Source organism: Bombina bombina, chromosome 9 (genome assembly GCF_027579735.1).
Source record: "Bombina bombina isolate aBomBom1 chromosome 9, aBomBom1.pri, whole genome shotgun sequence".
Lineage (NCBI taxonomy): Eukaryota > Metazoa > Chordata > Amphibia > Anura > Bombinatoridae > Bombina > Bombina bombina.
Window position 1 is genome coordinate 230,638,535 of NC_069507.1, and position 14,984 is coordinate 230,653,518.

Here is a 14,984-nt window from a genome sequence, read left to right on the forward strand (position 1 = left end):
AAAAACCACCTTTAGAGGCCTTATACTTAAGAGGCAAGCCCACTTAAAAAAACTCTCTGGCCTTCCCCTCTCCAAAGCTCATATTGAATTGCGCTGGCTAGAACTCCTTAATAGACACACACCCTCAGAAAGTACTATAGCCAACATTATAAAGATCAAGAGTCATATTAACCAGCTAGAACTGAAACGCACCCAAGTAAATCTATTTAGATTGAAACAGCTTACTTATCACAAGAGCAATAAGGCAGACACACTTCTAGCTAACAAGCTTAAAAATAGAATGAGCATGTCGAGAATCCACCACATTCAATCTGAGAATCAGATCTATCGTAAACCCTCTGATATCGGTGCCTGTTTCGAAAAATTTTATTCAAAATTATATAATTTAGAAAATAAAGCTTGACACTCGCTAGCCTCTACTTCTAATATTTGCTCCTTTTTAAGAAACTTAAATCTTCCTTCCCTGTCATTAGATGACCGAGAAACACTTTTATCTGCCTTCACGCTAAAAGAAATTAAACAAGTAAATAGTGAGTTTAAAACCTTTTAAAGCACCAGGTCCAGATGGCTTCTCGGCAGCGTTTTATAAAACATATATAAATGAACTAACCCCATTACTCCTAATATTCTTTAACCAAGCTAGAGAACAGGGAAGCTTTAGTAGGGAATTTTTGGAAGCCACGGAGACCACTATCCCCAAACCACAAAAAGACCCATCGCTCTGCTCTAATTATAGACCAATTTCCTTGATTAACTTGGATGTTAAAATTTATGCTAAACTACTTGCTATCCGTATCTCTAGACTACTCCCACAACTTATAAACTTGGATCAGGTAGGATTTATTCCAGATCGCGAAGGGCCTGATAATACTAGGCGTCTGCTAAATATCTGTTCAGAATCTGTTAGACTTAATAAGCCATTCTCTGTAATCTCGTTAGATGCAGAGAAGGATTTTGACCGCGTTCGATGGTACTACTTATGGGAGGTCCTCAAGACCTTTGGCTTTCCAGATCAAATAATTAAGGCGATCCAAGCTCTCTACTCTACCCCCTCAGTGGTAGTCAGAGGCCTGGGCTTTACCTCACCCCTCTTTCCAATATCCAATGGTACCAGGCAGGGGTGTCCACTCTCACCTCTCCTCTTTGCCCTTGCAATTGAGCCGTTAGTGGAACAAATTTGGCAGGACAAGAAGATAGATGGCATTCGTCTGCATGGCACTGTTCATAAAATAGCGCTCTTTGCAGACGACATAACGATATTTTCTTCAGACCCTTTATCCTCATTCCCGAGACTGAAGGAAATCATAGAATCTTTTGGCCATATGTCTCTTTATAAATTAAACTTAGACAAAACAGAAATCTATACCTGGGGTCTCTCCCAAGGTACAGCTGACACCCTTACAGCCCAATACAGAGTCCACTGCACCACCAACTATATATCACACCTAGGGGTCAAGATATCGCATAATATTCCTCAAATGATCAAAAAGAATTACCTACCACTCTTATCTGAACTGCGCACTCTGAAAGATATATGGGACTACACCTACATATCATGGATAGGCAGGCTAACGGCCCTTAAAATGTCATTTTTGCCAAAAGTTACTTATTTATTTAGATAAATCTAACCCATTAAAAGCTATATATTAATTAGGTATTAAAAATAAAATAATATATAAAACTAACAAAAAACTCACTATTATTATTATCACCTTTTTAATGCTACAGCAACATTCAGCAAAAGATAATAATTTGTGAATTAAATATATTTTTATTTTTATTATAAAATATTTGCCTTCAAAAACTTTGTCAAAGTCTAGACTTAAGTTGATTATGACTTCTGGGCATCCTGGCATAAATTCCCCCCCATTCAGATAGAAGTCGAGATGTCCACTTGACTGTTTTATTCCTAAACCTGAAACAAAAAAAAAATGTATAATCTACTATGTGACATCTACAATTTACCTCCTACCAATTAATTAATTTTCTAGGTTAACTAGTAATGAGTTGACATCTTACCTAAATAAGGAATAAAATCAGCTGCATTTGTGTGAATCACTTGCACCAAGACAGCATCGGTTAAATCAAGTCTGACTTCAGCGGGTGTTCCTTCAAATAATGGTCCAGCTGGATCCAAACCTGGTTTTAATTTTTTTTTAATTATTTTTCATATATTTTAATTATTTCAGTACTTAACCCAGTTAATACAACATGCCAATAGATTCCATAATTAAATAGATCCCCCCCTCTCCACGTAGCCTGTAATAACTCCTTCTATATTACTTAAAACATAGACATTGATGAGCCATCAATGTTTAGTCAAGGAAATTGTGTAATTGTTGTCTAATTAGTTCGGCATCATTTATATTATTTACATACTAGATTTTCCAGCTGATCTTACCGCTTATTATCCTAATTCCAGGCTTTCTTTTTCCAACCTCACCAGCTGCGTGCGCTCCCAGGCTGTGCCCAGTCAAGTGAACCATTGAAAGAGGGTGGCTAAAAATATTCTAATAAACAATTTCCAAAATTAGGGTAATGGCGTTTGAAAAATATTGCTGATATCACCATTATTGTAACTAAGAGAAAAATCATATTACATGTGTTAAGCAGAGGGTGCTAAGCCATTGATGCGCAAGTAGTGGAGTTTTAATTTAGTTCATTTTTATACTATTTATAATAACGGTTTAGTTCAGGTCTTAAAAAGTGATACATTTTGAAACGCAAGCGTAACAATTGACTCATCGCTTGTAATATGAGTGCAATGAGTGAACCAATAGCTCTCCCTAAGCTACTCACTAAAAGTATTTTACATGTTTTGGTTAAAATATTTAAAGGGAGATGATACTCATAAGATAAACCACTTGAAAGTAATGCAGCATAACTGTATAAAGCTGAGAGAAAAAAATATGAATATGAACATCTCTATGTAAAAACATTTTACCTCAAAATTTCTTCACCTCATTGGAGTAAGTTCTCTTTGAACAGTTATCCCTCAGCTACTGTCAGCTGCATGTTATAAAAAAAAAGACAATCTTTACTCTACAGTGATCTCATGACATTTCACTGAAATCTCATGACATTTCATATTAAACTTCTTTAAACTGAGGAGGGAAATAACAGGACTTCAGCACATGCCAGATGTACGCTCCCTTGCAAGTCCCAGGACTAGAATCCTAATTGGCTGCTTAAAGTCAGTTTACAATGGGATGTGGCTACTGAGGAAATGTTGAGGTAAATATCTTTTTTTATAGAGATGTTTGGGGGATATTTTTCTGTCAGCTTTTTACAGATATATTGTATTACTTTCAAGGGCTTCATCATTTGGGTATCATGTCCCTTTAACCATTCCCTTGTAATACTGTATTGTACCATGTTCTTTGTGCAAGGTTGTGTAAAAGATTACAAACTCTGTGCTATTGATTGTGCTCCACTTGTAATCTAGACTAATAAAAATACTTAAACATTTGTAGTACTTGTATTTTTTATTTTGAACATATATATTCATGCTGAATACTCAGGGAATCACTATTTGATATTCAATTAGTTTAAAACAACACAAATATTGCATTTTTGTTAAACAGTAGAGTTAAACTGAATGTAAATGTTTCAAGGGTACAGGTGAAAACAAAGGTATTAATCCCTTAAATGCAAGTAAAAGATAGAATAAGGGCAATTTTCATCAGTATTGTTTAGTTTTCTTTCATTTTCGTTGTGCATTCATTCAGATTTTCGTTTAGCTAAAATCCAATTTTCATGACAAATGTGTATTCATCTGAAAAAGAATACACATCTCTAATATATATAAGTTCATATGTGTTTATATTTACTGTTAAACCACTCTATATACTGTTAAAAGTATCTCTCTGTTTCTTTTTGTGTGTATATATATATATATATATATATATATATATAATGCTATTAATTTCTTTAAAGGGACACTGAACCCAAATTTTTTCTTTTGTAATTCAGAAAGAGCATGCAATTTTAAGCAACTTTCTAATTTACTCCTATTATCAATTTTTCTTCGTTCTCTTGCTATCATTATTTGAAAAAGAAGGCATCTAAGGTTTTTTTTGGTTTCAGTACTTTGGACAGCACTTTTTTATTGGTGGATGAATTTATCCACCAATCAGCAAGGACAACCCAGGTTGTTCACCAAAAATGGGCCGGCATCTAAACTTACATTCTTGCATTTCAAATAAAGATACCAAGAGAATGAAGAATATTTGATAATAGGAGTAAATTAGAAAGTTGCTTAAAATTTCATGCTCAATCTGAATCACGAAAGAAAATTTTTGGGTACAGTGTCCCTTTAAAATTACTTTCTTTATAATATAAATCTATATAACATAAGACTTGTACAACCTAATAGTTTAAGAGCAAACTAAAATATTAATTATTTATTGGTTAAAAACTGTTAACTGAAATCACTGAGGAAAATAGGGTAGGAACAATATTACAGCTTTGTAGCAACAGCTGCTTGTCTTTACTTACTTCAAGAGTGTTAATAAAAGCGGCCACCTCTGCTCCAACAACTCGGATATTGGCTACTGCTTGTGAGTAAAAAGTACGAGATCCTCCGCCCCAGTCAACAGAGAAGCAGTTTACATCTTCCACTTGAATCATTGTCTAGAAACAGACAGCTCTGTTAAAGGGAGATTATAGCTCATAGTAAGCTCTGTAACGACAGCACATTGGTAAGAGATAAGATAAAAAAACGTGTTGCAATCTGTGAGTAAGTACGCAATATAAAATAAACTCTCCTATTTAATTAGTGACTGAAAATAAAAATGTGGAGGGCGTGTCTGGAAGGCGGCCATGTACAGCAGCAAATTCATCTAGCTCCTTGAGTACATCTACAATAAGACTGAATAACTCTTCTCAAATCTGGCATTTCATCTTGAGATTTATCGACATCTCACAGGAGAAGATAAGGAGTCGAATGATACCTTAATTCATATGTTTTCTTCAGTTAGGTTCTAGCAATCAGAACCTGGAAGGTAGGCCGCTAATTTGTCACACACATTCAATACCCCCCTCGAGTCTTTTCTATTCTCGAGTAGAGCAGTATTAATCTGCTACAGTTAACTTTACTATCCAGAAAGCTACATAAAGCTGATAATATGGAGGACTCATATACTATATTACAAGCTAAATTGAAAGCCCTAGACTGTCTAATCGATTACAGATTTTCGGACCTGAGGGATATGTGCCACGCAGCAAGTATGTCAGGCTCACATTCCAAAGTGCAAGGAAATATGCCGGGGAGTGCGGCTATTCTAGGACCAGTCGAGTCTACTGAACCACAGCCGGGACCCTCCCCATATATTGTGCCGCACAACTCTGGCTCCATGTCTCAACTGAAGGGTCTCATACCTGAAGAGCGGTCCACCATTTGCTCATGGTTGCCCTCGGCTCCCCCGGGAGGGGATGCGGCCGGTCCCCGCGGGGGTGATGAGGGTTCCGTGTCAATTAGGAGCTGTATACTTACAGAAAGCACCGGGCGCTCAGAAGGGCTGACGACTTTGGCCAGTATCGCGCAGTGGAGCATCTGCTTAGAGTTACTACTGAGTGGGCAGGTGATGTCCGGGCCGGGCATATCTTGTACCGGTATCTTTGTGGATGGCTATATAACACCACGGTCTGGGTCCTACTTACCATTCCGATGTTGCAATAGAGTTGGCGTGGGGTAGTTATGGACGCTCTGCAGTGACTATTATGCTTCCTAGTGTTAGCAATGAACCCATGATCTAGTGTGAGTTTTGGACATTCTAGCAAGGGATGTACAATTAGTCTTGAAGTACCTTCTCATTTCTATTGTAACTATGCTGTTGTTGTCTCCTTTTTTTTTATTATTATTTTCTCTTTCTCTTATGTATGCTTTTCTCTTTTACATACCCTTAGGTTTAAAGCCAGCCTTTTGCAAGGGATAAGTAATACCAGTTAAGGGGCTAAGTTTATTAGCAATTTTACATTTAGATTTTAGATGGTCTGTTGTGTGGGTACATTTGGATGGAATTATTATCCCCAATTAAGTAACAGCCACCGTCCTTGGAGATAAATCTCATGCTTCTCTGGTGTGGCCAGTATACAGTGCAGTATGATTAGGGCCCCCATCAGACTATGCATTTACTCATATACTCATGCTATTTTTTTTATTATGCATAATTGTATGTATGGGGACAGCAGCTTATATGTGAGGAGCACTGTTTAATATAATAAGTGTGGTTGCCTTTGGAGAGGTATACTGCTGTTTAAGATTTAGCCAAACATGCATTCATATATATAACTCAGCTAACGGGACTAAACCATTTTTGTTAACCACGTGTGGCGACTACTTCGCCTCTTTGATAGAAATCCCGTGTATTGAGAGACCTCTCAGATAATTGGTCTCTCTCACAGTGTTCCCCCAAGCATACTAGGTACGCATTCTCCTATACAAATAGGGATATAGTCATATACTCCACTATGAAAGGAATAGTCGAGATATTTCAATATTAACAAGGTTTGTCTTTAATGGTCCCCTTACTTAATCAAACCCATCTTCTATTGTACCAAGAGCCTCTCGGTTGCTACATAAAGTAAGATAGCGCACCATTACAATAATAGAATTGAGATCCCTGTTTATGACCCCTCCTCTATGATAATCTCAAGTATTGTAGCTTATAGATTAGACTGGCGGTGTTAATCCGCCATAGATATTGTGCTGACATGAGTTGTTCCTATACTTATATTTATAAGTGAAATTGAGGTTGGTTTACTAGGGCATCCAGCTACAGGAGACAGAGAGAAGTGAGGATGGCCCATTGATAGTCATGGATTAACATTCACTGACATCATCTATAATTCTGTCCATCTGGTAGGAGCAACTCTTAATGATTTCCTTTATTCTGCAAAATCTCAGATAACATATACATCTCTATTTTATTCAGTATATCACTCTATAGGATGTATAGGCTGTTCAGGATTTTTATCTTATATAAAATTTACTTTGTGTTTATATAGGAAACAAAAAGTTAAAAGAGGTAATGCTGGATTATGTCTATTTTACCTTATGTCTGCATACATTGTTCTGTATCCTCAATTTGATCTGATTATGTCTGGAGAGTTACATGCATGATGTTTTCATTGAGATTTCACTACCCTTATTATATGTTGATATTTCATTATCATTCAGATAAACTACGCTTTGTATGCAAGTTTCATCAGAAACAAATACGAAATGTATAATATGTTCTTATGTTATATGCCTTGTATTGCCTCAATAAAAAAATTATGATTAAAAAAAAAAAAAAAAAAAAAATGTGAATCTAATGACACACAATGCACAACTTAAAATAAACACTGTCACCAAACCAAACCAAAATAGAGATTAAATTTAAGATCAAAATGTCATTTTATTCAGATGAATTCTCAGATGACTAGATTTCTGATAAAAGGAGACAGAAATAAAAATTCATAGTGTAACAATGTTGCACCAAATATTCATTCTTATGATAGATACAAATCCTCACACTTCTGAGCTACAATATTAAGTAAACAGCGTTATCAATAATCCCTCTGTATCTCTGTATTCAATCTCTTCAATTTTATGTAAAACAATTTAAAATCAATTAAAATGAGGAGAATGTGAGGCCACATATTAAGGATTCAATAACGGTAACGTTTGAAAGAGCTCTGCCCACTATTTGGCTTATTGCAGCCTTTTTAAGGATGCATTATCTGAGATCCTACCGAAATTAAATTCCATTGTCCTTTCTGATTGGAAATAGTCCTTAACTCTTTGTGGGACAGAGTTATTTGCTCGCATATCCACTTGTAACATGAAAATAGAAATAACAATCACAAGAATTTAATCTCTGCTTCCTTTTTTCAGAAATCCAGCTATCAAAAAAGTCTTCTGAATAAAAGGACGTTTTAATCTAAACTAGAATTTCTATTGTGGTTTGGTGACAGTTTTTATTTAAAGTTTTGCACTGTGTGTAATTACATTGGTAAGAAATGCTGAATATATTTGTTTAAGCCATTCATTTTATAACTACCATTTCAACAAATTTTGCACACACCCCCTTGCTGATATGGGAGCGTATACAGCCAATGATTGATGACTGCCAAAGAAGAGTGTATGTATAATGTGTCTACTATGGAGTTTAAGAAGCACTACTCCCTATCTTTATGCTATTGAAAGCTTTAATGCAGGGAGACGAAATAATCTCCAAACCCCCATCCCCCCCCCCAAAAAAAAAATTCTACTCCACATGTTGCTTGGTGCCATCCACAGTACTTTTAAACTGAGGGTTGGGAAAACATTTGTAGGAAGGTATTTTGGTGCCAACATGATATGCGTCATTTTAGATAAAAGCTCTTTTGGGTATAGATTTACATAATGCTTTGGAGATGATGTTAGTACATACTATGAGATAGATTTATTATTCTGTGGATGCAGCTGTTTCCGTGCAATTTATTATGCAGCGGATACAGCTATTTCCACGTGAGCCTTCAGGGGGCGACATTGCACAAGCATTTCCCCAGAAATGCTTGTGCAATGATAATCAGCATTTAGCGATGTCGGGTGGACATGTTTGCCACAGTGAATCATGTCCGTCCGTCATTTCATAAATCAACCCCATTGTCTATATTTATTTGTATTTAAAAGAATAAAAATAGGTTAGGTAATGGGTGAAATAATATCTCTCAAAAAGTGATAAAACATTTATCATTATACTTAACCATTTAACCTTAGTGACCACAGCACTTCTCAAGTTTCTTACCGTTTGGGACCAGGGCTATATTTACATTTCTGTTTAGCTTTAATTTTCCTCTTACTCATTTACTGTACCCACTCATATTATATACCGTTTTTCTTGCCAATAAATGGAATTTCTAAAGATACCATTATTTACATCATATCTTATAATTTATTATAAAACATGATAAAATATGATGAAATAATGGGAAAAAAACTCACTTTTTCTAACTTTGACGCGTAAAATCTGTTACAAATCTACAGTCAGCAAACAATACCCATATAGTTTCTAAATTTTGTCCTGAGTTTAGAAATACCCAATGTTTACATGTTCTTTCCTTTTTTTTTTTTGCAAACTATAGGGCAATATGTACAAGTTGTACTTTGCTATTTCCAAACCATTTTTTTTTTCAAAATTAGCTATAGTTACATTGTAACACTGATATCTATTAGGAATCCCTGAATAACCCTTCACATGTACAGTATATATTTTTTTAGTAGACAACCCAAAGTATTGATCTAAGCCCATTTTGGTATATTTCATGCCACCATTTCACCGCCAAATGCGATCGAATAAAAAAAATTGTTCACTTTTTCACAAACTTTAGGTTTCTCACTGAAATTATTTACAAACAGCTTGTGTAATTATGACACAAATGGTTGTAAATGCTTCTCTGAGATCCCCTTTGTTCAGAAATAGCAGACATTTATGACTTTGTCATTACTTTTTGGTAATTAGAAGGCCGCTAAATTTAGCTGCGCACCACACTTGTATTACGCCCAGCAGTAAAGGGATTAATTAGGTAGCTTATAGGGAGCCTGTAGGGTTAATTTTAGCTTTAGTGTAGTGTAGTAGACAACCCAAACTATTGATTTAGGCCAATGTTGGTATATTTCATGCCACCATTTCCCCGCCAAATGCGCACAAATAAAAACAAATCATTAACTTTTTCACTAACTTTAGGTTTCTCACAGAAATTATTTACAAACAGCTTGTGCTATTATGCCACAAATGGTTGTAAAGGCTTCTCTGGGATCCCCTTTGTTCAGAAATAGCAGACATATATGGCTTTGGCGTTGCTTTTTGGTAATTACAAGGCCACTAAATGCCACTGCTCACAACACGTGTATTATGCCCATCAGTGACGGGGTTAATTAGGTAGCTTGTAGGGTTAATTTTAGCTTTAGTGTAGAGATCAGCCTCCCACCTGACATATCCGACCCCCTGATCCCTCCTTGACCCCCCTCAAACAGCTCTCTTCTCTCCCCCACCTAACAATTGTTACCGCCATCTTAAGTACTGGCAGAAAGTCTGCCAGTACTAAAATAAAAAAGCTTTTTTTTATATAATTTTTTAAATTTTGTTTTAATTTATTCTGCAGTGTGATCCCCCTTAGCCCCCAACCTTCCTGATCCCCCCAAACAGCTCTCTAACCCTCCCCCCTCTACCTATTTGCCGCCATCTTGTGAACTAGCAGCTGTCTGCCAGTATCCAGTTTACTAAATAAAAAGTGTTTTTTATTTATTTTTTTGCCAAATAAGCCATTTTCCTGCAGTGTAGCTGCCCCCCTCAATAGCCTACCCCCTCCCAGATCCATTTCTTAACATTTATTAACCCCCCCTTTCCCTCTCACTCCATGCCATCACCTTCAATCTATTTTATTTTAAAGTACTAGTGCGTGTGTGCACACACACCCAGGCGCACGCTCCCACCCCCCAGCACGCTCCCAACCACTTGTGCGCACCGGATCAGGAAGAGGCCCACCCGCCTCCCTGCTATGACTCGCACCCATCAATGATCGCCACCATCGCTGGCCAATGCAGAGAGGGCCACAGAGTGGCTCTCCCTGCATTGGTGGGTAAAACAAGGTATTGCAGTGATGCCTTAATATTGAGCCCCTCAATATTGAAACCCCTGAGGACGTACAGTGACAGTTTTTGTAGGATGTACCCTGTACGTCCTTGGTCGCTAAGTGGTTAAAGGGATAGAAAGGTCAAAATTTAAAAGTGCATGGGTGGACAGAGAGTGAGCAGTGGCTTGTATGACACAAATTAAGTCTTCACTGATATAATACACACCATTGGCATCTCTTTGAGCAGGCATAATGCTTGAATCGCAATACACTAGTCACATGTAGCATATGTGCATATGCTGCTGTAATAGTAAAAACTTTTAGTATACAGTAAGTATTTTTGCTAATGGAAGTATATATTGCAAAAAAAAAAAAGTTTGATCCTCCTTTTCCTACAGAGCACCACAATTATGGAACAACCTCCCGCACACTTTAAAACCTTACCCAAGCCTAATATCCTTTAAGAGATCCCTCTCTACATATCTCAAAACAGAATACACCTGTCATGGTTGATTATATATTCCCTACTAGTGGTGTTGCGAACTGTTCGCTGCTGCGGGCGAATATATGCGATGTTCGATCCGCCCCCTATGTGTCATCATTGAGGAAACTTTGACCCTGTATCTCACAGCCTTCTGACACATTTGAGCCAATCAGCAGCAGCAGACACTCCCTCACAGACCCTCCCAGCTCCTTGGCAGCAGCCATTTTAGATTCATTACGATCTTGCTTTCTTAGTGAGAGGAGCTTTAGTGTTGCTGCTGCTGACATTATAGGGAAATAAATAGCTAGGCTAGTGTATTTAGTGTCCACTACAGTCCTGAAGGACTCATCTAATATCTGCTGTAAGGACAGCACCCCAAAAAGCTCTTTTTAGGGCTATAAATTCAGTCATTTTTTTTTTTTTATTTGTAATTTTATTTGCTTTTGCCTGGCTTTCAGCCTGTGTGTGAGGCTCACAGCATATACTGTGATTAGTGTCACCACTGATATCTGCTTAACATTAGTGTAAATTTAACCAACAAAATGTTTAAATCATTTTGCTAGTGTAATCTAATTTCATTTTCTATCAGGCCTGTGTCTCAGGCTCACACAGCATATACTGTGGTTAATTGCTCTGTGCCAGCCACCACTCATATCTGCTTAACATTAGTGTAAATTTAAACAACAAAACTTTTAAATCATTTTGCTAGTGTAATCTAATTTCATTTTCCATCAGGCCTGTGTGTCAGGCCCACATCATATAGTGTGATTAATAGCTCTTTTTTCCACCACTTATATCTGGTGTAACATTAGTGTAAATTGTTTTTACATTTTTTTTTTTACATCAGTCCTCTTCTAGTGTTATTTAATTTTAGTTGCCAAGCCAGCCTGGCTGCCATTAGTACCTGTGTGTCAGGCTGCCAGCATATACTGTGCCTACTTCCATCCTCAGTGCCAGTCCAGCACTCCTATCTGGTGTAACATTAGTTTAAATTTTGTAAAAAAAAACTTTTACTTCAGTCTTCTAGTGTTATTTAATTTTAGTTGCCAGCCTGCCACTAGTGCCAGCCTGTGTGTCAGGCTGCCAGCACATACTGTGCCTACTTCTATCCTGAGTGCCATCACTCCTATCTGTTGTAACATTAGTGTAACTTTAAAAAAAAAAAAAAACTTTTACATCAGTCTGCTATTGTTATTTAATTGCAGTTGCCTGTCTGCCAGCGTGTGTGCCAGGCCCACTTTCCAACTAGTGCCACAAATCATATTTGTTATAACAGTAGTGTAAATATTTTAAATAAAAACGTTTTTGACTGTGAATCATCAGTCTGCTAGTGCAATTGAATTGCAGTTGCCTGCCTGTCAGCGTGTGTGCCAGGCCCACTTGCCAACTAGTGCCACCAATCATATTTGTTATAACAGTATTGTAAATATTTAAAATAAAATCTTTTTTGACTGAGAAACATCAGTCATCTAGTGTAATCTAATTGCAGTTGCCTTCCTCCCAGCGTGTGTGCCAGGCCCACTTGCCAACTAGTGCCACCAATCATATTTGTTATAACAGTAGTGTAAATATTTTAAAAATATATTTTTTTGACTGTGAAACATCATTCTGTTAGTGTAATCTAATTGAAGTTGCCTTCAATGTATCTATCTATCAAATCTATCTATCTCTTGGTTGTGCAAATGGACTGTTTGCGGATGTTTGCGGTGCGTTACACAGGGAGTTTGGTCTGTCACTGTGAAGCGGGCGTAACCCTTACACTACCTGATCAATACATCATACCTGATGTTTTAAAGCACGTTATTCCAAACAATTTAGGAATGTTAGGTGATTTAGGCCCTTTATGGGTTAAAACCAGACTCTGCATCAACTATGTAATTTTCTGTGGGAGTTTTGCCATGGATCCCCCTCCGGCATGCCACAGTCCAGGTGTTAGTCCCCTTGAAACAACTTTTCCATCACTATTGTGGCCAGAAAGAGTCCTTGTGGGTTTAAAGTTCGCCTGCCTATTGAAGTCAATGGTGGTTCGCCCGGTTCGCCGGTTCGCGAACATTTGCGTAAGTTCGAGTCCACCGTTCGCCAACCAAAATTTTTAGGTTTGCGACATCACTATTCCCTACCTGTTCTATGTTAAATTTTGCATATATTATGTATTAATATTGTTTTTGTATTTTATTGTCCCCTATTGTATAAATACAATGTTTTATGGTCCCAGGACATACTTGAAAACGAGAGAAATCTCAATGTATCCTTCCTGGTAAAATATTTTATAAATAAATAAATTTAAAATCAAAATGCATTCATGAACATTTCAGTTTTGACCTTCCTACCCCTTTAAATAAAGTAGTAGCAAGCCTGAAGCAGAACAAAACAAGTATTCTTTTTAATTTTGAGCAATGGAAAAATACATTACATTTTTGTCACATGTATGAATTTAATGATTTTTTTCATTAAAGGGGTTTTCTCATTGATCATTTCCCTTATATTGTATGTCTGTATTACATGTAACATATATACGTGTACATCCTCACCTTACACATTTTTTCCATCCATATATAGTCCCCCTTCTCTAAGTATCCGTGTATAAGGAAGTGAGATTTCCTGATGGTCTTAAAATTAGATGTTGAAATCGTTGACTTATTGACCTCCTGTGGCATAAAGAAACATAAAGTCAGTTTAAATTCTGATTAATCAAGTTGATGTTTGCTTCAAATGATCATGTGACACACTGAAACTTTAAAGGGACAGTCTACTCCAGAATTGTTATTGTTTAAAAAGAAAGATAATCCCTTTATTACCCATTCCCCAGTTTTGTATTACCAACCTACCTCTGTAATTACCTTATATCTAAGCCTCTGCAGACTGCCCCCTTTTTTTTTCTTTTGACAGACTTGCACTTTAGTTAATCAGTGCTGACTCATAAGTAACTCCTTGTGAGTGAGCACAATGTTATCTATATGACACACATGAACTAGCGCTTTCAAGCAGTGAAAACCTTTCAAAATGCACTGAGGTAAAAGTCAGTCTTCAATGGCTTAGAAATTAGCATATGAGCCTACCTAGGTTTAGCTTTCGACAGAGAACAAAGAAAATTTGATGATAAAAGTAAATTGGAAAGGTTTTTTTTAAAATTGCATGCCCTATCTGAATCAGGAAAGTTTAATTTGGACTAGACTGTCCCTTTAATGTGTGAAAAATTCTACTGTGATATGATGTTGTTAAAGGGACGTTAAACACCTTGTAATTACAAGGCATTTTTGTTGTCTTGCTATAGAAAAACATATTAGCCAAGGCTAAACATTTTTAAAACAAATTAACATGCTGTAATATTTTTCAGTAGGCAAACTCCACTCACCATTTGCCTTCTTTGACAAATATATATAGTTGTCCACTTCATGTATAAAAGGTCTACAAATAAAGTATTATTTAGTTACTTGGTCTTTCATCATGTACTGTTCCAATACCTTTCTGGCAATGCAATCCAGTGATATAAGTGCGTTATCAGTGTGTTATCATTCACACCCAGACAGGTACACCTCAAGATCCTAATATGTTTTCTGTTTCCGGTATCTCAGTAGAAGCCGGAAGATAGATAAAAGGGGATTTAATTGGAATCGCAGATGAGTTACTTACCAAAGACACCATATGGCAATGGGTACCTGCGCATGATGACGTTTTGAACGAATAAAAGGAATGGTGAATGTTAAAGGTTTTATACTGGATTTTTAGATCAGCATCTGTGTATTTTATTCTTTATAGTAGTGTCTATTACATGGAGTTACATGAAAATTAGTGTATACTGTCTCTTTAACTACAGAAAAGTATATACAGTAAGTGGAATAACCTTCCAGCAAAAGTCATAGGACTTTTCAGAATGATGAGGAAATATATAAGGATA

The 14,984-nt window shown here is 36.6% G+C and overlaps 1 protein-coding gene across 1 annotated transcript in view; it reads right to left on the reverse strand.

Annotated features, from left to right (window-relative positions):
- Positions 1–13,650, reverse strand: part of LOC128639631 (pancreatic lipase-related protein 2-like) — a 208,223-nt gene extending 194,573 nt beyond the window's left edge. Inside the window, exons 1-5 of the mRNA XM_053691757.1 lie at positions 13,618–13,650; positions 4,498–4,632; positions 2,402–2,510; positions 2,020–2,139; positions 1,796–1,915 (exon numbers count right to left, since the gene is read on the reverse strand). Of these exons, the coding sequence (XP_053547732.1) occupies positions 1,796–1,915; positions 2,020–2,139; positions 2,402–2,510; positions 4,498–4,632; positions 13,618–13,635 (502 nt within the window). The 5' untranslated portion in view covers positions 13,636–13,650. The remainder of the gene's footprint in view (positions 1–1,795; positions 1,916–2,019; positions 2,140–2,401; positions 2,511–4,497; positions 4,633–13,617) is intronic.
- Between the last annotated feature and the right edge of the window lie 1,334 nt (positions 13,651–14,984).